The sequence below is a fragment of the Carex rostrata genome, chromosome 14, assembly GCF_964058835.1.
Source record: "Carex rostrata chromosome 14, lpCarRost1.2, whole genome shotgun sequence".
In the NCBI taxonomy this organism is placed as follows: Eukaryota; Viridiplantae; Streptophyta; class Magnoliopsida; order Poales; family Cyperaceae; genus Carex; species Carex rostrata.
In genome coordinates, this window is record NC_135931.1 from 5,564,028 (window position 1) to 5,591,564 (window position 27,537).

A 27,537-nucleotide genomic window follows, 5' to 3' on the forward strand; every position below is an offset into this window, starting at 1 on the left:
TTAATCTATTATTTTTTTTTAAAAATGATTTAAGAAATTTTTGATTTATATTTTATTATAACAAAAATTATTGAGTTCAAATATACAACCATGTCAAATGAGTTTAAATTGGTATGAATTTGGATTTATAATTTATTGGTTTTCAAAAAAAAAAAAAACAGAAAAAAAAACAGCAAAAAAAACAGCAAAAAAAAAAACAAACAAAAACAGAACAAAAAAAAACAGAACAAAAAAACAGAACAAAAAAAACGAAAACAAAAAACAAAAAAAACAGAACCGAAAAACTGAACAGAAAAACCGAAAAAAACCAGAAACAAAAAACCGAAAAAAAAACAGAAAAAAAAAACATAACCAAAAAAACAGAACAAAAAAACCGAAAAAAAAAACCAGAAGAAAAAAAACAGAACAGAAAAACAGAAACAAAAAACAGAAAAAAAAAAAAAAAAAAAAAAAACCGGTCCGGACCGCCCAGCCCCCGGTACCCGTGACGGGCACGGGTATTAAACAGGCAGGGCAGGATTTTTGAAAAAAAAAAACCCGTGACACCCGGACGGTTGTACCCGTGTGCCCGTGACGCCCGTGCCCGTGCCCAGGTTTTGCCCGGACCGCCCGGCCCGGCCCATTTACCAATCACTAGAGTACATATAAGATAATGTACAGTAGGTAAGAGTAAAATACTTTTACATGACTCTTACCATACCCGTTAACACCCCTATCTACATAGAAATTATTTTTAAACTATTTTTATCCTTACGATTCATTCTGATTTCAATTTATAAGATATGTTACATATTTTAATGTATATGATACTTTGTAATTTATTTGTTTCATCCCTAAAATTGATACTTGAAAAAATTGCAAATTATGATAAAATATTTATAAAAATATTATTAATTTAGTAAGAATTTAAATTAATAATTACTTTATATTTGTATAATTAACAAATATAATTTGTAACGCCACGACATTTAGATAATGGACTAATTTAATTCAATTAAATTAATTAAGAGGCAAGTAAGATTTAATTAAAAACCTAACAATAATCTAAGTCGAACTCTCTAATTAATTTGCTAAATCTAACAATCTAACCTAACTCCTACTTAAACCCCCCCCCCCCCCCCCCCCCCCCAAAAAAAAAAAAAAACACACACACACACACCAAACACGAGTGCAGAATTTTTAATTTAATCTTGCTTGGACCTCTTAATTAATTTAATTGAATTAAACTAGTCCATTATCTAAATGTCATAGCATTACATAATTATCACGTCAAAATTTGAATCTAGACTTTAGGGTCAAGACATAAATCCCTGCTTTCTTGTCCATCTGATTTTGTTTTTCTTTTATTTATTATGATCAGATAATTCGTATATTATGTTTCTTACTCTTTATTTAAAAAAGAGGTGTTTAATTAATTTGTTTAAAATGTAGTGGATTTCTTAAAAATGCAATGCTTTCATTATTGTTTTACATAAATTATTGCATGAGTAGTTATATTGTTTATCATCGTACACGTCTTTAATTTTTTTTTTTAATTTACAGCTTTAAATGTTTGCTAACAATTCGATTAATAAAAAATGTATTTACAACGAGTCAAGCGACTCTAATTTTTACATTTACTCATTTATTCTCACAAAATTCTCTAAATTACTCTAATTGCCCTTAATTAACATCTAAATTCTTAAATTTACTTTTTAACTAGATCTACTCTTCTAATCCTACTTATATAAACTTATAATCACTCTAGTACTTTAATTTTCATCTCGCTCCACGACCGGATCCGCTCTTCCAACCACTGTCGCACTCCGACGACCAGATCTACTCATCGTCGCACTTCGATCAAGATAAGGACTCTACGCTCTGAACTCCGACGATACCACGCTCTCAGCTCTGATCGGTGCCCTCTTCTCTCTCATTTTCCTCTCCGCTCAAAGAAATAGAGCCGAGCGAAAGAGAGAGAAGAAAATGAGATGTACAAGTAGTGAAAAGGACAAACAAATATAGAGTGAGGGAGGAGGGGGTTGTGGGCCTGTGGCTGGCTCAAGTGCGTATCTTCTGAGATATCTCAACTTTTGCGTGACCGACGTGTCTGGTGTCTATTCGAGAGTGATGTAGGGAGTCAGTATTATGTGGGCTTTGAGATTTGTGCATAACGTATTTAAACGGCTGGGATTTTCCATAAAGTCACGCAAAGTTTGAGATATCTCAGAAGATACGAATTCGGCTGGCTCTAGGGTTGGCAAGAACCCAGCTAAAAAAATTCGCTCTTTCCTCCGAGGGTGTGAAAATAATGCAGCCCCTCAACTAGAAGTCTTATCATGTCTCTTTCCAAAAAGGAAAGATGACATGGCCTTTTGAAGATCTGCTAAACCACAACTGGATTCCTGAACACACGCTGTGTACTACTTGATCGCATAACCTCATTTAACTCCAGCAGAATGATTAATGCAATTTAAGTAAAATAACATACGTCATAATATACTTGAAAAAAAAAAGGGTTCAGGTTTGGTCCGAAGTCATTTGGACAGGATTCCTATCCAAAGCCTTCCTAGGCCGCACGATCAGATCTGATTCAAATTGGGTGAATTAGTTAACAGCGTTAGCTTTTCTCCCTGTTAAACCAAAAAAAAAGGAAATGACTCCTTCCCCCTCTCTCTCTCTTCTAATCTGGAATCAAATCTCTAGCACAGCTCCAATGAAAGAACATTCTTCTCTCCCTTCTCGTTGCCAATTTAATCTTTTTGTAAAGTTTTTCCTTGTGTTGTTAAGTCATTACCACCAGGAGCCTCTCATCTATGGAGTCTCATCCTTTCAACCCGACCTTTGTCAAATGTCGGAACACAACTTGGCGTACTATCTCCAGTCAAGATTGTGTACTTATTTCTTCTCCTGTAATAGAGAAAAATCAACCACAAACAAATGCTATTGATGTTGCTAATGAGGAAGAAGTATCTACTCAAGCTCCAACAACAATTCCCGCTCCGACCCACCAACTATCAAACTTGACACTTGCCCCGACCATTCAGCAAGTACACTTGGCACTTGCCTCTGACCATAGAAATGGAGATGAAATCATAATTCTCCATCCACAAGGTGAATTTATTCAACTTTTAGTAATTATGAAAAAGATTCTCATCATGTAGATAAGGTGCTTGTAGTAATGCCTAAACCAGTTTTGCATTGCATTATTGTTAATTCTTACCTGAAAATGATTGGTCTAATTTAAGTTTTGATTATTAATTATTGAAATCAACCTTATTAAGTTCGGGTACATTGGCCATGATAACCTTAGAGGTGAAAAGTTTATTTTTGATTGTTATTCATATTTATTCATACTTGAATTTTGACCTCTTAGACAATGAATCAACACAAAAACTAGAGTTTGAAGAACCGAAGATTGGTATGGAATTTCCAAGTGAGGATGCAGCCTACAAATTCTACAATGTCTATGCATATCATGTTGGTTTTAGTATTCGAAGAAATCTTATTCGAAAGAATACATCGGGTGTACTTACCATGAGAACTTTTACTTGTAGTAAAGAGGGTTATTATAGAGAAAGGTCCAATCAGGAACAACCAAAGAAAGAGCACTTAGATGTCCGTACAGGTTGTAATGCACACATGAGAATAAATCTCTCTGAAAAGGGTGTTTATATTGTGAAATCTCTTGAGACCGAGCATAACCATTGTACAACCACTCCATCAAAAAGAAAGCTTCTAAGGTCACAAAGAGAGATGAGTGAGGCAGAAAAGGCCTATGCAGAGATAGCCGATTCGGCAGGATTGAAACCAAAGCAAACATATGATCTTTTGGCAAAGTAAGCTGGTGGTAGAAAACATCTTTGCTTTTTACCAACCGACTACAAGAACTACTTAAGGTCAAAGCGCATGTATGATATAGCACTTGGAGATGCTGGAGCGCTAATGCAATATCTTCAAAAGCGGGTTAAGGAAGACCCAGCATTTTATTATGCCGTGCAACTTGATGAAGATGATCAAATTACAAACATTTTCTGGGCTGATGGAAGGTCATTGTTAGATTATGATTGCTTTGGAGATGTTGTGTGCTTTGATACTACTTATAAGACAAATGGATATGGTCGACCCTTTGCTCCTTTTTTTGGCGTTAATCACCACAAGCAAACGGTAGTATTTGCTGGAGCATTATTATACGATGAGAAGGTGGAATCATTTGAATGGTTATTTCATACTTTTACACACGCTGTCGGAGGGAAAGCTCCTAAAGTAATATTAACATATCAGGATGCAGCCATGAGTAAAGCTATTGAAATTGTATGGCCGAATACAACTCATCGGTTGTGTGTTTGGCATATGTATCAGAATCCAGCCAAACATCTGAGCCACGTATTTAATTGCTCAAAATCTTTTGAGAGAGACTTTAGTTACTGTGTTTATGATTGTGAGGATGAAAAAGAATTTTTAGGAGCTTGGGATGATATGCTTAAAAAGTATAACCTTTATGAAAATACCTGGTTGAAAGATTTATTTGGAAACCGTACTAAATGGGCTTTAGTGTACGGACGTCGAGTTTTCTGTGCTGATATGAAGAGCACACAAAGAAGTGAGAGCATGAATAGTGTAATTAAACGGTTCTTGGACCCCAAACAACGGTTGCTGGATTTTTTTAATCACTATGAAAGACTTTTGGAAGAGCGTCGCCAAGCTGAGTTGATATCTGATTTCTATGCTAATCAAGGCACTCCAAGAGTAGAATTTTCAGACATGCTCAAGCAAGCTGCTAGCATCCTCACACCAAGTGTCTACAAAATTTTTCGAGCAGAATATGGATGCTTCTTGAATTGTGCGATATATGATTGCGGTGTGAATGAGACACTACACACGTATATTGTCACTAGCGGGGACTACGAGAAGAAAAGAGAGCGTACTGTACGATGTGATCTTTCTAATGACAATATAACATGTTCTTGTTTAAAATTTGAATTTGTTGGTGTTCAATGTTGCCATGTCATAAAGGTTTTGGATACCATGAACATCAAGCAGCTTCCGGAAAAGTACTATTTGAAAAGATGGCGAAAAGATGCCAAAACTGGTAGGGCGGTTCCAGTGGAAAAAGAGAATGAATTCAATCCTAAGGTGGATATGGCAAATCGGTTCAGTTCCTTAATAAGAACAATATACCTCACTTCTTTCTAGGGCTTCACAAAGCCATGGGGCGTACAAGTACGCTCTTCAATTAGCAAAGGAGTTTATGCTCAATGTTGAAGCAATTTTGTTAGAAGAGGGAGAAGGTCAGATTTTGAATACTGGTACAAGTATTGAAGAGGAAGGACAGCGAGAGAAAGTTTTGCCTCACACTACCAAATCAAAGGTTTCATTGAAAGCACCAAAAGGCATTATAAAAAAAAATGGAGGTCGAGGGCGCAAAAGATTCAAAGGTGGATTAGAAAAAAATAACAAAAAAGATAAAGGTAAAAATATAAAACTATTATATTTTCTATTTATATGATTTTCTATATTAAAATTTGATTAAACTAATGTTTATTATTTTGTCAAAAAAAAATTCAGAGAAAAATATAGTTGTCAAAAATATTTTAAAACATGCATCATTGGAGTCTGCATCGAATGGTAGCCCAACAGTAACACCTCCTTTATATTTTATGGTAATAGTATATTTCTTTCTTACTTTGAACTAGTGTTCTTAAATCTAGTGTATATTATTGATTCACTGTAAAATTTATGTAGGCACCACCTATTTATGGATCTGCATCAGAATTACTCAATGCCATGAATGTTATGTCTGGTGGGAATGCTACACTAGGTAAAATACTTCTCATACTAATGTATCAGATTTCATTGTACTCAATTGAACTAAATGCTACTTTTTGTAGGCACAGCTATTAGAGGTGGAGATACATGAGAAGATGAAATGGCTTCATGGACTTAAATAGCTTATTAACACAAATATTTGATTCAATAATGATGTTGGAGTTTATATGTGTATCCATTCATAGCTTAATGATATTTCAAATTTATGTCGTGCCAATTGCACTTGATACATTGATATAAAAGAGGAATTGATTGTGTTGTTATACGATTTCTATTTAAGTGATGCTTTTTAGCAAAGTTCAATGATAATTCAATATATTCAATTTTGTGTGTATCTGTACCAGCAGCAGAGTTTCAATTATCAAAGCAATTTTAATACTTAGATGTGTAAAGTTTGACAAATTTTGTTCCTAATCATAAATACTATTTTATGGCATTGCTTCTGGTAAAAGTTGGTATGGCTCTCGGTATACTGGTAAAAAATTACAAAGTTTGGCAAACAATTATATTTATATAAGAAATTTATTTAAAAAGAATCTACCTATTCACTTCTTAATTAAAACTATCCATCATTTTGTACTATCTTCCATAAAGGTCTTGCTTGACCATCCATAATTTTACCGTTACACAAACTGGTACTAATTACCAGTAAATCTAACAATCATTTTGAAATTTTAATAGTAAATTAACAAAAGAGTGTTATGGAAATTTGTGAAAAATAAAAAGGTGTTATTGTAAGTACAAATTGATGTTGAAGAAACATTTGCACAAAGAAAAAATTATTTGGTAGACAAAATAAAAAAAAAAATTCACCATATGTTGGAAGAAATATGTTAAGCATCAATAATTAACAACACAAGAAAAAACTTTAGAGAGATTAAATTGGTATGTTCTTTCATTGGAACTGTGCTAGGGATTTGATTCCAAATTAGAAGAGAGAGAAGGGAAGGAGTCATTTCCTCTTTTCTTTGGTTTAATGGGGAGAAAAGCTAACGCTGTTAGCATTAATTCAACCAATTTGAATCAGATCTGATCGTGCGGCCTAGGAAGGCTTTGGATAGGAATCCTGTCCAAATGACTTCGGACCAAACCTGAACCCAAAAAAAAAAACTATGTTTCCAGAAGCACATAATGGAGCTCAATTCACACAAACTTGAGCAAACCTTCCAAGTCTGACACAGAATAAACAAACTCAACTCAGGCAACCAAAAGTAGCACCAAGATCTCTTGATTTGTTCTTTTATCAGGGTGAAACAACTACAAAAGGAACTAAGTACTCTCAGGCAGCACTAAGTCTCTCAAATTTGTAACTACAGAAAGTTAAACTTAGACAATGGCATTGGCCGCACTAGCAATCCTTGGCCAGAGATCAGCACACTCCTTACCAATTGGACCTGTGATTGCTGACCCTTTCATTTCTCCCTTGGGTTCACAATGACTCTAGCATTATCTTCCAAGTACATGTAGACACCATCCTTTCGGCGAAAGGGCTTGCGCTGGTGCACGATCACAGCAGGCATGACCTTCTTCCTCAGATAAAAGGATATTTGTTTGTGTCCAAATTTTCTTCATTGCAACCTTTTTTACAAAAGAATTCTATCGTATATTAAATATTTTTTGGCCGGATCGAAGTCCGGAATAATTTGAGCTAGAAAATAAAAACCAATTAGTTTCGTGCAGGTTAGGTTTAACAAAAATATGACTAGTTCGTGCTTTGAGCTCGCCAGCTTGATTCAAGTTCAGTTCGTATTTCAAAATTCAGTCGAGCGAGTTATATAACCATCTCTTTCTCTTCTATCATAGCATTTATTCAGGTTGATTGGTCCAGCCAAATATGATTATATAACCATCCCTTTCTACCGAATTTTTTATTTATACTATAATAAAAATAAATAAATCAAAACGCTATGATTTTGGAGAAATTCCACATTTATCTAGGCCGTCAAGTCAATCTGCGGTCCCATGCTTGGGAGGCCATAGATTGGCTTGGCATCCCCCCAAAAGTCAAAAAAATACTATAATATTAAATATATTTAGGTTTCGAGGGGTCAAACCAATCTGCGGTCCTTCAAGAATGAGACCGCAGATTGATTTGGATGCCCTGGTAAATGTAGAATTTCTCATAATTTAAGGTTTTTTTTTTTTGAAATGATATAAATTAAATTTCGGCCCTTTCTCTTCTAACATAAGTATTATTATCTACAATATATGGTCCTAAAATTTGTTATACCAACAAAATAGGCAGCTTATTTTTTGTTTGGTGATAAATAAGAAAATTGGAGTTGGGATACTGTGATTTAAGAAGTGAATGATATATTTTACTTTACGTTTATATTTTGTGATTTTAAAGTTTAAATAGTTGATTTCATCCGTTCAACATTATATCTATATTAACTTGTGTTGGGAGACCAAAATTTCCATTATTTTGAATGTTTTTACTATTCTTTTAGATTTTTTGAAAATCACTATTTTTTTATGGTTCATAATTTTATGAAAACCAATAATTTTCAAAAAAAAGATAAATCATAAAATGTAAAATTTTGTCTCCAAACAAATTTTATTATAAATATCGTATTAAACGGTCTGAATCGATCTTTTGAACTTCATAAACGAAGATATGAGTATATCACACCCCTTTACTTCATAAAGCATAATAGCCTAACTCAAGAAAATTGTTCTACTTCATAAAGCATAATAACCTAACTCAAGAAAATTGTTCTAATAAAGTTACCTACTCGAAAGCTATTTGTTTACACCAAGTAGTTCCTGAATAAGTGATTATTGTAAAATCTAAATTAAAAGCGCAAATCGGAAAGGAACCTGAACCGGTCCGGTCTGGGTATTATTATGATCACCTTGCCTTGACATTTATGCTAACATGCCGCCTCCGCTCTACAATCAATCAATGATCTCCATGCTATTTCTCGAACGGCTTGAGGTGGATACTAGCATATATTTAATTCTCTGCCATCGATTAATTGTGTGCTTGAATTAATCCATAAAGGGGCAAACAAATCAAACATCTGTTATCCCAACAAGCTGGTCTGGAAACAGCATGAAGATCATTAATCGGGTGTAGAATAGGAGACAAGTTAACATGGAGAAAAAGCTTAACATGCGCTTCTTTTCTTTTTTTTTAAGGTTTTCTTTGTGGGGTTGAGGGGTTTCTCAAATGGGTTTTCCTTGCTTCTGTTTATATACTAGAAGATACCATGCAAGAGAGGGAAGTTTCTCTGTGGTTTTCAATGTGAATAAATGTACCACTCAACTAACTTTCTTTATTCTCTTCACTTTCAATAGAGATGGGTTTTGAAATTTAGTTATCAAACAAGTGAAATGAACGCCTTTAATTCAATTTTAGTTTTGAACTTCTAATTTTATGTGATAATGTTATTTGTATTTCAGAGTTGTATGACGATTTCATAAATATAATTTTTTTAATAAAATTATTTGTAAACCGTCCTTTTATAAAAAATATTAATTCTTATTCACTCATTCATCTCAGAAATTAGTTTATAGAATGTATGATAAATTACATGAGTGCAAAATTTTAAAAATTAATTTAAAATCAAGAACTAATTTTTAGTTTAGTGGCAAAGGTGCATAGTCTATTTTATGCGAGAGATCATGAATTCAAAACTCAGATAGGTAAAATCTTTGTTGTAATAATAAAGGATATGAAAATTGAAGGTTTGATCTTCATCTTTCTTTACAAAAATAATTAATTTAAAATTAATTTCAGTTATTTTTATTTTTATTCAGTCTAAATTCATGAATGTAACCGACAAATCTACCAAGCATTTGACAAAAAAAAAACTAACAATCATTTAAAGGAAAAATTTATCTTTTGTCTAATACAGTTTTGTTTGGTTTTTTCCATTTTAAAAAGCGTTCTGACTTCTGAGTTTACTTTTTAAATATGAACGAACGAAATCATTACTAAAAGTAGCCGCCTAAAATGGCCATTTGATCCTTCTGTTATAGTTCGGATGTTTCTTATCGAGTATATCTTGTCGTGTAAATTCATTATGTTCTTATTAATACTGTGAACTATTAATGCTAATATACCTTGTGCTGCAGTTTTTCTACATAATTTAAATCTAATATGTCGTTATAATTCACATGATCCTCTATTCATTTGCTCTGAAAAACTACTAAATAATACACGAGTAATTTGGCAATCGCCACAATGAATCCACTGGTGGTGAAGCATCAGCATCACCCGACCTCTTTGTTAATCATGATTCATGAATCATGACCTATGTTAAATTGTTAATGACTTAACTAATTTCAATTTATTAGTCTGGGCCTCAGATGATTGCTGATTTTTTAAATCGCGTAGATTACGGCGGATTGAAGCAACCAACATTTTATTTTTAGATATAAAAAGTTATAAAAAAAAGAGTGGACAAAAGGAATCTTTATTTATTTATTTTTTTACTTGAAAATAAAAATAGTTAAAGAGTTAAAAATACTTAGATTTAGGATTTAAATGTTTGAAGATAAAAATTTAAAATTTTACAAGTAGCATTGTAAAAAGTTACAAACATAGCTTTAAAAGTTTGAATATGAGCGTTAGAAATAAAAGTTACGCAAAAGACTAGCAGGTGGGCAGGTGGGCTCTCAAAAGACTTTTAGAGTCAAGTCATATTTCATTTTTCTAGAAGAAATAACAAGTAGTACTTTGGTTGATATACGAATCCTACTTTTGATAGAAAAGATGTTTTTTCCTCCTTCCTCCTTCCTCCTTCCTCCTTATGTGGATTGCGCTCAAAAATTTATTTGAGGGATAATTATCAGACTCCTTAATTTTTTTTATTTTAAGACCAAATACGATGTAACAATATATTGCCGATGCAAAAAAAATCATTTTATGAGCAAGTAATTAATTTTTATATATTACAAAAACTTTTCCTTTTTTATTACAAAAAAATATGCGACATATATTCTCGTGTGTTTATTTTCACCGTGCATGCATGTAACATTATTTTATCGTGTAATTATGAAATTTACAATTTAACTCTATCAGAATTTATGTTTGTTTTTAATTTGTACATGCTTGTGTTGTATTATAAAGTAGGTCATACAAAAAAAAGTATTGGCTTAAAATCTTTGCAATCAGCATAAGTATAGTATCAGTTTTAAGTATTATGCTGACAAAACTTGATATACCACTGACACACTGGTGTGCACTAATCTGGTTTGAAAATAATTAAGAAAATTGTCACTCTGATCATTTATATAATAAATTATAAAAAAAGCTGGTGTGTACAATTTGAATTCGTAAAATATATAAATAGAATAATCATTTCTGTGTCAACATTTAGAGGAGGGATAATATATTACAGTAATTACATTTAGAGGAATAATCATTTGAATTCGCTACAGTAATTACATTTAGAGGAATAATATATTATGGTCCCACTAATTATATTATATCCACTAATTATTATTCTAAAAAAATATTATATAGTCTCAACTAATTATTATTCTAAAATCCTAGCAGCACCCTTTCAAAGCCTCGACACTAATTCTGCGTCAACATTTCTCTAACAAAAATAGTTCACCTCATAAAAATAAATACTTCAGTGCATAGATATAAATACCTTCAATACTTAGATATTGATACTTTCAGTGTCATATGTAAAAAGAGGAGGGATCCAATTACAAGATTATGGCAGTTTAGGTCCCCACAAGCAGTTATGTAAAAATTACAACATTGTTTACTATATAGATATAAATACTTGTGTTCTTTGAACTATATATTTCAAGATTTGACTATTATTATTATTAAAAAAAAGTTATAGATCTGGAACGATTGCGGTCCCCACAAGCAATTATGGCAGTTTAGGTGCGGGTACGATATCAGAAATTTCAAAAAAAAAAGGTGCGGGTACAATTATTTAAAAATAATTAATTTATCATTTACATTGTTTACTATATAGATATAAATACTTGTGTTCTTTGAACTATATACTTCAAGATTTGACTATTAATATTTTAAAATAAAGTTACAGATCTAGAACGGTTGCGGTCCCCACAAGCAATTATGGCAGTTTAGATGCGGGTACGACATCAGAAATTTCAAAAAAAAGTGCGGGTACAATTATTTAAAAATAATTAATTTATCATTTACTTTGTTTACTATATAGATATAAATACTTGTGTTCTTTGGACTACATACTTCAAGATTTGACAATTAATATTAAAAAAAAAGTTACAGATCTAAAGTGCAGTTATGGCAGTTTGGTCCCCACAAACAGTTATATATAGCAGTTTAGATGCGGGTACTGTAGCGCGAGAACTCATATCAGCTTCCATATAAATATTATCATTTGAATTATTTAGATCATGAAATTTGTTCAAATTAAGTTATATGCACAAAATATTACTTCAATTGACATTTAAGGTAAGAGATATGTACGATATCAAATACTATTATTATAAAAAACTAATGATTTATATTAATTACAGGATCAATGTTCGATCTGATTTTGATAACATAAATAGTATCAAAATTTATATGGATACATGAATTTTGATACAGGATCTAATGACTCCAACTGAACATCAAATTGAATTCGATCTAATACTCATCGGATCGGGTGAAATTTTTGACAAAGTTTATAATTCATATTGCTCATGGACAACAGAGTTTAAATAATATTACATATGAACCGTGCGTTGCATGAATATTTGTTCGGGAGGTGTCACTAAGAATTAAAAATCAACTCATTTCGCAAAACAACTGGATAGACAAGTGAATAATTTACTAGATAAAAAATGAATAGTAGAGCATGGAGCCATGGAAGGCAAGTTGTAATAGAAATAGGATAAAAACAGATCGGCGTAGACACATTTCCAACCCATTTCCATCATTCTTACAATAATATCAAATTGTCCATGCCAAATACTACTACGACCAGCCTGGAGCTATATATTTTAACATCAATTGGAGCGGCACTGGCATACAATAATATAAATTTGTGGTTTCATTTTGTGTCCAGATTTTGCAAGGCTCCTGGACCTGTAAATTCTACTTTTGTCACACTATTCAGTATTTTATCAGGTAGTATAAAGGTTTGATATGGAACCAACCAACAAAGCCTCACATTAATCAAGGTATCACTAAAAACATGTTTCTAGATATATTACACTAACAGGATATACATTTCCCTGCTCTTCCATTGTTATGTTCCAAAATACAGGGATAAAGAAAATAATACACTGATATATTGATAAAGAACCTGAATTAAAATCTAGGGTTCTTGACTTTGGGATGATCTTCTTTGGTGTCAGGACTGAGACACCGTTTGATGAGGAAGGAGTCTAAAGTTCCCTGCTTTGAGGGGCTTCTCAATGTCTTGTCAACATTGGCCTTTGATGGGCTGCCACTTGTCACATTGGCCTTTGATGGGCTGCCACTTGTCTTGCCTGAATTGACTGCTCGACCAAAATTGCTTGTTTGACCAATCGAGACATCAAGAGTTTTTTCTTGCCCGTCCAACATCTACTTTATAAAACAAAAACATGAAGTGGAGCAAATCAAGTATTAAAGGTTAAAATAACAATTTGAAAATTTGTCATAGGCCAAGAAAAATATCTAGTGATGGGAACAAATTTTATGATCATCAATTAGCTCAGTTGTTTTTTATACCAAAGAACCTTCACAACAAACAGTATTGGGTTTATATTCTTTAATTTGCAATGTGCACTGATGTGTAGGTCATCTAGAGAGAGAGAGAGAGAGAGAGAGGAAGTGACAGGGGAGAGGGAGAGAGAGAGAGAGGACCTGCCCCAAATTCTCAAGCTTGCTTTGTACAACATCCCTGAAAAGAGGAAACAAGATTTAAAGTTTATTCTACAAAAAAGAGACTCGCGCTAGGTGAACTAATTTTAAGAGAGATGGGAACAAACCAAATGATGTCATCAACAGTGTCATTTGCCAGCAAATAATATATGTTCACAGAAGACACCTATAATCAGAGAAAGATAAGGACTTTGGAGAGAGAGAGAGAGAGAATACAAAAGAAAATCAAAAGGTTAGTTACTAGTCACACGGTGTACCTGACCAATGCGGTGAGCACGATCTTCAGATTGAATGATGTCTCCTGGTGTCCATGACAGCTCGGCAAATATCACCGTGCTTGCAGCTGTTAGCGTCAACCCTACCCCTCCAGCTTTTATCGACAGCTACACACACCAAAAAATAAATTCAACTTGGCTCATTTAGCCAAATAAACCATTAAAAAAATATGCCTCAAATTTCCTAGTTCAAATTATTTTTTTGCAATCAGACCCTCAAACAATCTGAGAATATCAAACCACAGGGGGGGTGGGAGCTAAGATTTTGCACTTGTACCAAGAAAAAACGTTGAGCACTTAAAAACCTTGACGCACATATGTGTGCATACTGCCAAAAGCAAATATATCCATATCCCAAAAGAAGACAGGCCTAAATAAGTATAAAGGGCAGGTACAGAGCACACCCTATCACTCCTGATTTCTTGCAAGATGCTCAGACTGTGCCACCCTTCTTCCTCATTTTGTGTGCATGCATGCGTGTGTGGGTTAGTAATTTGTGCATCTTTTGAAGTAACAGGGGGAAGTGAACGGTAGACAGGATAATTCCTACAATAGCTTTTACTTCTGCTTGCAAAGTGATCTGTGTCCTAATTCCTATAGGTACATGCTTATATAATATATTCCTTTGTAGTGGAAAAGATATATTAAATTTGTCAAGTGGTTCATTATAAATGTTAAAGTTACATAAATAAATTACTCACAACAGCAGCCTTGATGTCCTCTTTGTCTTGGAAATCATTGACAAGCGCTTGCCTTGTAGATGCTGGTGTACTACCATCTATTCTTATGCAACCAACTTTCTGTTTCTAATAAAATATAATAAATTTGAAAAAAAAAGGGGAAGAAAAGAAGATCACAATTAACAGTTGACACGTTTAGACTTTAGATTGTACAAGCAGATATTTTAGATGAATTACCTGGAGAAATTGATGGATGGCGTCCATCATTGGTTGGTGATGTGCAAAAATCAAAAACTTGCACTCAGCCTACAAAATAAGTTAAATTTAAGAACAAAATTTTACTGCTAGCAAAAATTGGTACATGGGAAAAAATGTACTACAAGCAGCAGCAAAGAGAGAAGTACACTGGCATGAAAACGGCGGCTGCCACAAAAGATACAGGCCATATAATATCAAACGTAGGAAGACGCCAAAAGAGGATATAATATTAAGGCAAGCTAAGTCAATCTCCCTACCTCCCACTAACTCTCCAGGCAAATAGACACAAGTTCTCGTGCAAGTGTAAACCCCAAACCCTAGGCTCTCAATCAACATCACATTAATTCCCACAATTTTTTTTTAAAGAAAAAAGTGAAGTCAAATATGGTGTAATTTATATTGAGCTAAAAAAGCAGTTCAGAACCAAAAAAAAGATGGTCACAAAATGAACAAGAGATGCAAAGAATACTACCTCAATGACAGTCCCCAAATAATCCAAGACAGCAGGAATTTTGGCCTCAGCTGAGTTGATATATATCTAATATTTAAAAAATATCAATTAATAACTAAGGACAAGAAATTTCCAACTAAGGTGGTTATCTGTAACTGTTGAATGTTCAGGATTCATATTTAAGAAGTGAAAAACTAATGTCTCATGTTTTGAATTGAAACTTTAACAACAACAACTAAGCCTTTAATCCCAAACAAGTTGGGGTACGCTAGAAATGAAAACCAATCATAATCATAAAGTCAAGGTAGGTAGTAATAAAATAGTAATAAAAATAATAATAATAGTAGTAGTAGTAATACTAATAGTAATAATGGTATCAATAATAATAGCAATAATACTAACTATATTATGCCTACGCTATAGATCGTAGGGGTCAAAGTCCTAAGCTCTACGTCCTTCACCCGGAATCACTAGTCCTATGACCTTAGGCCTATAATACTACCCCTAAACAATCCCTAAACAATATTTCCCAAGTCATGGTTCTGGTACATTGATGGCTAACTTTCACGCACTCCTATCCGAAGCCAACTCTTTGTCTACATTCCACTCCTTCAAGTTCCTTTTCACTACTTCGTCCCATATCAATCGTGGTCAACCTCTACCTCTCCTTGTGTTTTCGGTGCGGCTTATAATTTAAGTAGGACGAGCATCCCTTCAATCGGTGCTACTCCCAATTTGTCACATATATCATCATTTCTAATTCGGTCTTGTCTTGTATGACCACAGCTCCACGTGTTGTCTTTTAGTATCCCAATATTTTGCACCATATAACATCGCAGGCCTGATAGAACTTGCATTTGAGCTTTTGTGGGACTTCTCTGTCACATAGGATGCCAGATGTCTGCCACCATTTGACCCACCCCGCTCGTATCCTATGGCTAACATCTTCATCAATCTCGTCATCACTCTGCAGCATCAACCCCAAATATCAAAAGGTGTCCCTCCTAGGCACTACTTGTGCGGTCAAAATGACATCTCCATCATCTGACCTGACACCGCTGAACTCATATACTCAGTTTTAGTCCTACTAAATCTAAAACCCTTCGATTCTAAAGTCTATCTCCACAACTCCAGTTGTCTATCAACTCATATCCTACTCTCGTCAATTAGCACCACATCATCATCAAAGAGCATACACCAAGGGATCTCCTCTTGTATGTCTCTTGTAACTTCATCCAAACACTAGAGCAAAGATGTAGGGGCTCAAAAGCTGACCCTTGATGTAATCCTATTTTAAGAGGAAAGTCACTGGTTTCGCTATCGCATGCTTTGACACTAATCAAAACATCATCGTACATATCATTGATGAGAGTAACGTACTTTGTTAGAACTTTATTCTTTTCAAGAGCCCACCACATGACCTTTCTCGGTACTTTGTCGTACACTTTCTCCAAGTCAACAAATACCATGTATAGATCCTTTTTCTGCTCCCTATATCTCTCCATAAGCTGTCGTGTCAAGAAAATTGCCTCCGTGGTCGACCTCCCCGGCATAAAACCAAATTGATTCTTCGTAACGCTTGTCATCCTTCTTAAGCGATGCTCAATGACTCTCTCCCAAAGCTTCATTGTATGACTCATAAACTTAATTTCTAAGTAATTTGTATAACTTTGAATATCTCATTTATGCTTGAATTGCAACATTAACATAAAATGAAATTTGGAAGTACCCAAATTTGCTCTTAATCTCACTCAAACAAAAATTGTTGTTAATTAGACTGCATATATATCTATCCAATGAGCACCAGTAATCAGAAAACTACAGAAAAGAAGAAAAGTGCAAAATGGTTGATGTAGTTAACCAATATAAAAAATGGCAACGACCAGACTAAGGTACATTATAGTAACTACTTCTTTTGAAGGTGGACCTTTTACTGAAGCCACAAAAGCGTAACACCATAGGCGTATGTGTGGAATTACCTTATTGATGAGACTCCTTTGTGTAAGTCTGAGAGAAGCAATCTTCTCTTCAGAGTCACCGGACTCTATGCTCAGCTTAACAGCCTCCAACTGGTCAATAAAGAACAAAACTTAGTTTAACATTCAAGTACAAATGTTGCACAGAGAGAGAGAGAGAGAGAGATTAACCCTTTGCAGCCTCTGCCAAGCTTTCAAAGAGAGAGATATTACCTCACGAAACAGAGCCCTGATTTGTTTCATGTCTTTCTCATTCAGTTCTAGAAAGACCTGAAAAGGTGAGTACAAAGTCCATAAATACCTTTATATAATAGCATCTAACGGTATGGTCTGAACTTAACTACACTTAATTTTAGATAATTGCAGATTTGCTTATATTTGATTTATATATATAGATAATAGGATAAATGTCTGCGCAATTCCCTCAAAATGTCATGCAGAACCAGAAAAGTAAAAATATCAATTCCTTTATGTGTGTGCTAATTTCTGCATTTTACCAACTTTTTCAGAAATGTTCGTAACTGCATTCTCCATCAGAAATACAGAAATACAGAAATAAGAAAGCAATTGAGAACACTTGTATAGTTTGGATATACTACCAAGAAAACCAGAGGTTAAGAGTAAAAGAGAAAAGACTCATGGAGAACAAGCAAACTTACTACAGGGGTTTGAAGAGTGTAAGTGGAAAAGTAACCTGTTGGCGACGCTTCATGGGTAGCTGAGTAAGAACATCTTTTTTCATCCGTCGTATCATCACAGTTGCTTTCATTAAATTATGCAACTCATCATGGTTACTTGCCCCTTGATACATTCCAAAATGCCCCTGAACAAGAATTTTAACAAGAGAAATTCAAGTAACCTCTATAATACCTTCATAGTCAGGTTTTGTTTTCTTTGAAATAATTTAAAGTAAAAGAATGGTAAATGAGATGTCTCTATACTTTGTAAAGGGATGTAGGATATTTCAGGTTTTCCAGAGATACAACAGAAGTCCCTTTTTCGTAATATTTGATAAAGAGATAAAGAAAAGGAACCAGTAAAAGCTGGGACAAGATTACAGTTACTTACCCCCTTGCAATATCTGTTGCCGTATTCATGCACATTCTTATACACTTCAGGATACAACGCCTCCAGCTGTTTTTATGATAAATAAAAATAAAATACCATTTTGTGAGACGGAAGGTATATTTTGCAAAATAAATACATGATTTGTGAACTTGCCATATCATATTTAATAATTGAATACATATCAGGCACTATTTGTCTACACAAATGATGTGCCCAAAACTCGCACACAGATTTTGGATGGGGAAACGGAAACATCACTCCCTACCTCCCAACAGCTTAAAACAGATATATAATGATCTATTGGTGTCCAGTGTGGACAAATTGACACCACCCCCTCATAAAACAGGAAAAGCATAATCCCAATAGCAGGCACCGAAAAAAGAGAGATATAGAAAAAAGGATTGGAAAAGGGATGTTAAAAACCTGCTTAAACAGCTCAATTGGACGCGAAAGAGCTGGAGTTCCACTGAGCAAAATAGCATGCTCTGCTTTCTGCAATCACTATCAAATTAAAATTATAATATAGTCAAACTGTTAGTTTTATTCTCTTTTAATTCACGGGCCAAACCTTTAAAATGGGAACGGAAGCAGCTGTTCTCTTTGCTTGAGCATTCTTTAAAAAATGTGATTCATCTGCAATCACCGTCTAGATAACAAAAATATGGAAGTTATAAAACCATGCACTCCATCTACAAAAATACAGATGCATGCACACATGATCTGGTTCAGTAATCAATACTATTCATTTGGTAGCGTACCTGTACATCCTATGCTTCCTTGAATTCTCCTGCTATTTATAATTGATTTTTTGTTTGCTTATTTTCATTTTTTACTGTCAATCTTCTATTGTATCAGTAATTGCACCGCAAGTACCAGGCCAGCCAAACAGTAGCTGATATATATATATATAGAGAGAGAGAGAGAGTGACTAATGTGCATTCGAATGTATATGGGCCGAAATACATACGGTCCGAATTTGACTTTTCAAAATCCAAACGGTCAATCCGAACCGTTCATCTTGTTCTCCATATTAATATGTGCTTGGAGACCAAATTTTACATTTTTCTGAATTTTTTTACTATTTATTAAGTATTTTACAAAATTGTTGATCCAACGGTGGCCGCTGATTTTACTGTTTTGTTAAGCCACCGTTGGATCAACAATTTTGTAAAATACTTAATAAATAGTAAAAAAATTCAGAAAAATGTAAAATTTGATCTCCAAGCACATATTAATTTGGAGAACAAGATGAACAGTTCGGATCGACCGTTTGGATTTTGAAAAGTCGAATTTGGACCGTATGTATTTCGGCCCATATACATTCGAATGCACATTAGTCACTCTCTCTCTCTATATATATATATATATATATTTTTTTTTTAAATTACAAATATTGGCATGTGTTTTTTCCCAGGATTGAAACAGCTTAGGTTGTGTATTTGAAATTTTAAATTTACCTTGAAGTGGCATTTAAGAAGAGTTTCATTCAACTTGGGAACCACATCATATGAAATGATGTTGAAAACACCATCCAAATAAATTTCTTTTCTGGAATTTGAGAACACCAGCCTGAATCCCAACTTGTTTGAGCCCCCTGATTGCGGCATCACTACCTGTTCCACACAAACACAGGCAAAGAAGTATAAACGTGATTCAATGCTTTGTGTACTTGTAGGATTTCAACATCAATTGTGCACTGACTTTATTGTCTTGTGAACAACCCTGATTGTAACAACCAAACCATCGGTTCTTCCATCTGACTAATTGGTATCGAGGGCAACATATACAACAAATTGACAATGCCTTTTTGGTAAGAAAATAACCCAGTATTTTATATATAAAGCCAACCGGAAAATAATTTTTGAGATATTTGCACATGGCACTGAACTGTTAACTTGGTCTAATATTAACCTCCCATCAAGCTAAACTAGTATTGGTATTGGTTTACACAATTGCAAGACAGCTCAGAAACTTGACTTCAGATGCAAAATTGGCCATTTTTTGTTTTACGTGTGTCAATTTGATAACAAGAGGGAAGTATAAAATACTGAGCATACCAGGATATCTGATGAAGGGATATTAAGCCATTGTTGTATTGCCTATCAGAACAATAAACAAATAAATACAAAGAGCATTGAGCAAATTAATCATGACATGTACAGCAAACTTTTATATTTTGACCTTCACAAAACCTCAAAACATCTGTTTACAACTTATTGCCACATTTCCTGGTTATTTGTAAGTTAACTCTTCAAAGTTGCCCAAACTACTATTATGCCCTCTTTGAAAGCAGGCAGCGAAAGGGTAATTCTGAAAGAAAAATGGGTACAAAGTACTCAAGTATACTGCATCGGACTTTTTTCATAGATAGGCAGTTATGCACCTTGCATTGGATGTTAGGTGTGCAAAAGTACACCATATTTGTAGACCTTCCTTAAAAAGGAATAGAGAAAGATGCTAACCGAAGCCCAATGTAAACGCAAGGAAGAAGGTGAAATAACAAGCACTGGCCAGGTGTCATTAAGGCAAGCAGCTATAGCAATAGCCTATAATTCAAATATTATCAAATTATTAAAAAATACATATATATGTCCTTGTCCAGATTTTTTTAAGAACTTCTAGCCCGTGATGAAAATCACACAATTTGACATTATATTAAAACCAGTATGGGCACCATGCCTGCAAGTGCAAACTGACAAAGTTCAGCTTATTTCGATTTTAATGAAAAATTCTATCCGATTCTATTCAAACCCAGCTTAATAAAAGGTACTTTATTTAAGTATTCCTTTATTTCTTTTTTATTTCTTTATCATTTCTTATATTACCTGTAAGGTCTTTCCCAGACCCATCTCATCTGCTATTAAAACTCTTCCACCATGCTGCAATGCAAACCTGAGTAGATTTGAAGTTGCACTATCAAGGTGGATTTTCACAAAAGAAAAAGAAAAAAATAAATTGGATTGAATTGTGGCTTCAATGCATATCTGTGAATCAGTAATACAAAATCTCTGTAATAACCTGTTCAACCAAATTGGGAAACATGTACCTGACACCTTCTTTCTGGAAATCAAGGAGCTTTGATTCAACATGGGACGGCATCCTGACATATAGATCTTTTCAAGGAGCTTTACATCAGTAACTTGTATAAATTGTGTAGTCTTGACTGACAATGGTCTTGTCAATTTCCCTTTTCTTTTTTGATGAATATGTCTGTGCTGGTCTTTGGTTGCATCAACAACTTAACTGGAGCTTTATGTTGGGGTTAATTGAATCCATAGAAGACTAATTAAGTAACTAGAGATATTCACTTGGCAGTGAAAAAATAGCCTAAGCGAAAAACATCAGTTAATTTTATACGTTAGACTAAGTGAAAAACAGTCGTCTTGTGAATAAAACTTGCTATTTATATTTAACATTTCTTTTCAGTCAGTAGGTAATCCCCTCCAACCTTCAAAATAAAACACATGAAGGGCTCAGTTTGGTTAAAAGAACGTACCTCTTAGATCCTTAACTGAAGATGCAGTATTAAGTGCACGTTGAACAAGTGGTTCCAACTTATTCACCTACAAACAATCGAACCTAACCAGAATTAGAACAGGCTTTAATTATATAATAACAAATAAAAATTAGTGACCTCATAAATTAATATGTGCCACCCAAAATACTGATATAGAGCATGAGAAACATGACAAATGGACTCCTCTCAAAAATCATTTTAAGAAAAATTACCCCAGTAACCTTCTTAAAGGAATACGATATTATGCATATGTTGGCAAATGAGTGGTATACATCAAATTATGTCTCATAATAAGAAAAATAATAGCAAAAGTAAATATGATCATCATAATAGATGATCATCCTGATGCCACAATCTCCCTTTGGCAGTGATAGTTTGAAATTCAGATGCCCAGCAGCAATCCCGGACCATTTATCTTGGTCTCAATGAATAAGATGTCTACACATTAATAATCCTAAAAGTTCGAAAGCTGCCATTGTACAGGCTCAAGAAGAGAAAATTGAATTAATAAAATAGATCAAAATGAATATAGAGTTTTTATTTTGGCCTCTTCAAATTGTACAACACTAAATAAAATATTTTAATGACTTTCGACATGCACAAATTGCTTAATATATAGATCAAGATCAACAGCTCAGGTTTGTCATTCAGGGTATTAAATTTTAAATTAACAAAATTGCAGTTGTGGAAATTTGTGGTGCCAAAACACCTCATAGCAATAACAATAACCTCAAATATAGCACCAGAGACAGCACTGAGAACTTCTTCAGCTGCTTGTAAAGAGGAAGAAGGGAACATCCATAGCCTGTTTAATTCATGGTTACAACAGAGGGTAATATAGAATAAAATCTAAATCCAAAAAACACAGTGAGTTAAAATCTATGTGGCGCAAAAGAAGACAAACGATTGGGAAACCAAAATTGTGAAGACAAATTTAAGTTCATTAATTCAAAAAGAAAAATTGTGTGGCTTGCTTGGTTATGAAACAGACTATTTTAATAAACTCTTTTAGCACTAAAATCATATAAAATGTCAGCGAAAACTACCAAGTATAACAAAAAAAAAACATGTAATTAAACCTTACTTTTGTTGTTTATTCCACGTAGCCTTAGGGATCTTGCGAAATGCATCTACCAGAACCTAGAAAAGAAAATAATTGGAACACGAATGTCCTGAAAACGTAACTACAAGAGCCCATAAGAAAACTATAAGTAACAACATATATAAGAGCATTTCCCACAAAAATTCTCGTGGTTGCAATTAACACCCACAATTCATCACACAATTGAGAAACGCTCCACACAAACGAATGACTAGGGCTTGATGGAGAAACACTCCACACTCAAAACAATTTCATGCATTGCTGGATTCAGCTAAATCTGTGCTTCATGAAGAAAGGGTTTTAAGAATGTACAGAAAAATTTGTCATTTTGAACAACACGTACCTACGGCAGTTTAGAAACTTGACTGTTGGTTATCATTTTCAAATTTCTTAAAAATAGTTGGAGTGGTTCCAAACTTGAAAAATGTTGTTTTTACTGCGAGCTGATGAGATTGTGGGTGCAACTTGCCAGACGTGGGGAAAAAAAAAAGTATGGTACCTGGTTGTAAGGGAAACTAGCAGCAATAGCACCACTAGCATGAAGAAATAACCTAACATAGATCTTAGGCATCTCGCCTGTATCATTAAGAGCAAGTAAAAAGACAATAGAAAATGAAAGAAAATATACTGAAGGTAAAGAAAACAAAGTTACAAGCATTTGATTACCATTATTTCTACTTATGTCAGGTTGCCTGAATTGAGAAGGAGAGCAAGGATCTACCTGAACAGAGAATATATTTCAAATTGCATGTTTCAGTTGTAAAATAAGAGCTCTTCTCTTTAGTAACTCAGGTGTATCAATTACCAGTGCTGATTTCTTTTATTTTTATTTACATACGATGAAAGATCATAGAATTGTTCTCCAAAATCATAATCACAATATCAGTTGTACACTGACAGACAGTGTAAGCAGTTTGGGGCCAACCTCATGTATATTTCTTATACCAGAACAAAGAAAAGAACTATCAAAACAATGCAATCCGTCACGGAAACAGAACTAGAAGTCTAGCATGCTGCTCAGTACTCGAAATCAACCAAGAGCAGATACCAGAATGAAATGAGCATTTGTTGTGCTCTGGGTTATATACACACATGAAACGGTCACAAGATTTACTGATTACTCAGGATGAAGAGTCAAATTGTAATTTTGCATCCTCATTATTCTGGCCAAAACATAAAATGTCCCACCAGACCTAACAAAATTACAGTTTTTGGGGCCCCCATTTGAGTTGATTGTCGTTATTGGAAAGAAGCAAGGCACTTGTAATTGGAAAAAAAAATTGATGAACCCTCAAAAAAAAAAAAACTAATACCAAATCAACCATACTCATCACTTATTTGCGGAGGATGAAAGACTGAAAAGAACCCTTGGGAGAAAAAAAAAAAAAAAAAAGGGCATGAGAATTCCTAAAAAAAATGTAGCAAATGCTCACCCTGTCGATGCGTGATTGGATAGAAGTAGGTTTGGAGGGGGAATTGGGATAAGAGGCGGTTCGATTGGGGAGAGGGGAAGAATTGATGTTTTGTTTGGAGCTGCGAGCAGATATCTGACGAATTGCATCCTTTTCAAGCAAGTCGAGTTGTTCGGCACTCAAACCCCAGTCGTCTAGCTCGCTTCCCATTAATTTGTATTTTACTTTTCTTAACTTTTGTTTCTTCAGATTGTTTCTTCTTCGGTGTATGAGAGGAAGAAGTGAAAATTTATTTTCAAAATCACCTCGAAAGTACAAGGACGCGTGACAACCCTTTAAGTGGAGAAAGAAGCTTAATCGCGAAGCGTAGCAAGGAGCCAAGGACACCAGCACGTAACGTCGATGGCAACTTTTGTAAGCACAAGCAGCTTTCTTTTCTTTTTTTTCTTTTTTTTCTTCAAAAGCGCCCGCCGAAAGCACCGGACGCAAGGAGTATTCGTATCCTCTGCATCAACTAAAAAAGATTTCATTTTGAGTTAATGCACCTGGATCGTCCGATCAGTTTCAAATCTATACGAGTTAGATCCGTACTAATATTAAAGACTTCTATGTTTTAAACGAAAGTCGGATGGACTCCGTTATAATCAGACATACAATATATATTAACTCAAAAGATACTCTTTTGCATTCGATGAAGACACAAGAAGCCCGCATCGTCTGCATTAACTAAAAAAAATATCTTTTGAGTTAATACATATCGACGATCCGATTGTAAACGAAGCCCATCCGGCTTCCGCCTAAAATATAGAGATTTTTAATATTAGTGTGAATTTAATTCGCACGAATCTTAAAACTTATTGGATGGTCTAGATACATTAACTCGAAAAATTCCTTTTTTAAGTTGATGAGAGGATACGAATTCGGACAGAAGCACGAGCAGGAGATGGGAACTGCTGTTGATTGCAATCGTAGGTGCGTAAATAAGAAAATTGTGAAGCGGGACTTCGCATGTCAGTGTCACTTATGCTACGGGTCTGAGTGACTGAGTCTGAATCCTCGGCGTTTCTCTATCGTTTGGGTTAAAATCTGGACCGTCCGATCAAAATTGGAACTAATCTGACTCAAAAAGGATGCACATATTCCTTCAAAAATCGTATCAGTATATAACAATAGAGGGTTCAAATCAAATGCCTCCGTTTTTTTTACCTCCATCATGTCTTCATTTTTTAAAACTTTAATAATTCAAAATTTAAAACTTAAAAATCAAAATAAAACCGTTGGATATGATCTACATCATTTTATTTATGCACGTATAAAAAATTATGACATTTCAATTTTATTTTTATTGTCATCAAGAGCTTGTAAAAAACACACTAATGTAGATAATTTATAAACGTTGATTTTTGAAATTATTGATTCATATGAAAACAAAATTGAAATGTGATAATTTTCTATGAGCTATAAGTACATAGAGAAAATAATATAGATCACATCTAACAGTTTTATTTTGAATTTTAAGTTTTAAATTTTGAATTATTAAAATTTTTAAAAATAAAGATACGGTGGAAACAATAAAATTAGAGGCATTTAACCCTCTTCATATAACAAACGGATCAAAATCAAATTCTGATGAGATATTTAAGATATGAATTTTTTACGATTCTAGGATGGGAATTCAGATCCACTGCAATACGTGACCGTGTAGACTGTAGAATGAAATATGAGTTGTCGGTTTTCAGTATAACATGAATCTCAGAACAAATCTCCCCTACATTCTGTATTGATATCGATGTAATTTTAGCTCAGCTGGAAATATTCTACTCCAGATACTTAAACATGATGGTTTCTCACAAGAGTTTTGAGTGTCAATGTGTTTAACTCTTGATTTTTTTTTTTTTACACAAAAATATCTATTATCTTCATGTGAATATGCCACAAAGCATGGGAGAGGTGTTTTATATTCAAAGAAGATAAAATTTTGTTCCTAACGTTTTATGTGATTGTTGTCAAAACAAGTTCGTCTCTGATATGGAACAAGTCCTGAAGGACGAGACCGTATGGTTTTTGTGGTTTCGGACGCTCGACTCGTCCTGATCTGAGGAGCCTGTTTTGAGTCTCGCTAGTGTGAGCCCCTGAACTTAGGGTAATTATCGAGGTACTCTGACTCTAACCTCTTAGTATTTTTTATTGTCCAAAAGTCCAGCCCCTAATACCTGAAGATTTATGGTTTATATAGGCGATCATCTGACAACCATTTCGCGTTATCAGAGCAGTCAGAGGGGTTCGCATAGAGGGTGGTGACCCTCGCATAATCACCTGTCTATCATTGTCTCATGCGGACGCAAGGACGGTGACCACATCTCGAGCAGAGATGGGCTTCCCGGGCCGAACCTGGCTTGGATTCAGTGTGGCGGCCCGGGATGAAACTTTGGACGGGATCTGGGCCGTAGCGGGTTGGTTCCGCATGGTTGGAGGTATGGGTCTTATTCATAGTCTCGGCCCGCTCTCAAAAGAGATTCCGAGACCGATTTATTCTTGATCCAAGCCTAGTCTTTTAGAAGCCTTGTTTACATGACCCTATCAGTCTCATTTTCTTTTTAAAATAAGGCTTTTGAGGTCCATTTTATTACATGAAACATTAAAGTTACAAGTTGCCTAACATTCACATATCAGGCTATTTTTTTAATTTTAGTAATATCACATTCTCCTAATCGCCTACTAGTCCAGATATATCTTCGAATTAATTGTTCTAATTAGATCCACTACAAAATACTATAAAATCTCCTAAGTGAAAACTTTGATTTTTGGTGAAAGTTAGTAATTTTCACTATGACATGGCATTATCACATTAAATTAGAATTAATAGATTATGAAGAAAAGTAACATGAGTTGGATTCAGATAGTTTGTAAGACTCCAGGTTGTAAGTACGAACTTAGGACAAAAATATCGGGTATGGGAGAGTCATGGATTATAATGAAGCAAAATAAGTCCCTCATATGCAGGTCTGAGGCATTAAGGAAAGACCATACACAACATCAATCACTGCCGATATCATTAAAAGCACCATTAAAAAGGACCCTGCATAAGCATCCAGGAGGGGTGCAAATTGTGTGAGGATAAAGTTTGATAATGTCACCCCAAAATACAACATATCATAGAGAGATTGTGAGCTTGCAATA

At 34.2% G+C, this 27,537-nt stretch overlaps 2 protein-coding genes across 4 annotated transcripts; one reads left to right on the top strand and one right to left on the bottom strand.

Moving 5' to 3' along the window:
• The first annotated feature begins 2,501 nt into the window (after window positions 1-2,501).
• Window positions 2,502-6,896, top strand: LOC144565477 (protein FAR1-RELATED SEQUENCE 5-like). The gene is made up of 3 exons (XM_078315244.1): window positions 2,502-3,093; window positions 3,356-3,798; window positions 3,832-6,896. The coding sequence occupies exons 1-3, from the start codon at window positions 2,796-2,798 to the stop codon at window positions 5,173-5,175; spliced, it is 2,085 nt and encodes a 694-aa protein (XP_078171370.1). The 5' UTR covers window positions 2,502-2,795; the 3' UTR covers window positions 5,176-6,896.
• Window positions 6,897-12,889: 5,993 nt separating this feature from the next.
• CHR18 (chromatin remodeling factor18) lies at window positions 12,890-24,753 on the bottom strand. 3 transcript variants are annotated; one of them, XM_078315196.1, is made up of 25 exons: window positions 24,379-24,753; window positions 23,612-23,666; window positions 23,445-23,521; window positions 22,928-22,983; window positions 22,573-22,648; window positions 21,823-21,889; window positions 21,373-21,439; window positions 21,152-21,218; window positions 20,789-20,872; window positions 20,384-20,425; window positions 19,784-19,939; window positions 18,895-18,972; window positions 18,750-18,818; window positions 18,327-18,392; window positions 17,953-18,081; window positions 17,472-17,528; window positions 17,262-17,351; window positions 15,304-15,369; window positions 14,811-14,879; window positions 14,595-14,699; window positions 13,876-14,001; window positions 13,726-13,784; window positions 13,601-13,637; window positions 13,217-13,318; window positions 12,890-13,186 (listed from the first exon to the last, which is right to left on the bottom strand). In XM_078315196.1, exons 1-25 carry the CDS (start codon window positions 24,565-24,567, stop codon window positions 13,061-13,063), a joined length of 2,115 nt encoding a protein of 704 aa, XP_078171322.1. In that variant the 5' UTR covers window positions 24,568-24,753; the 3' UTR covers window positions 12,890-13,060. The 3 variants fall into 3 exon arrangements, with proteins under 3 accessions (XP_078171322.1, XP_078171321.1, XP_078171323.1); XM_078315195.1 differs by having other exon boundaries at window positions 12,890-13,318; window positions 24,379-24,752; XM_078315197.1 differs by lacking the exon at window positions 17,472-17,528 and having other exon boundaries at window positions 12,890-13,318.
• Between the last annotated feature and the right edge of the window lie 2,784 nt (window positions 24,754-27,537).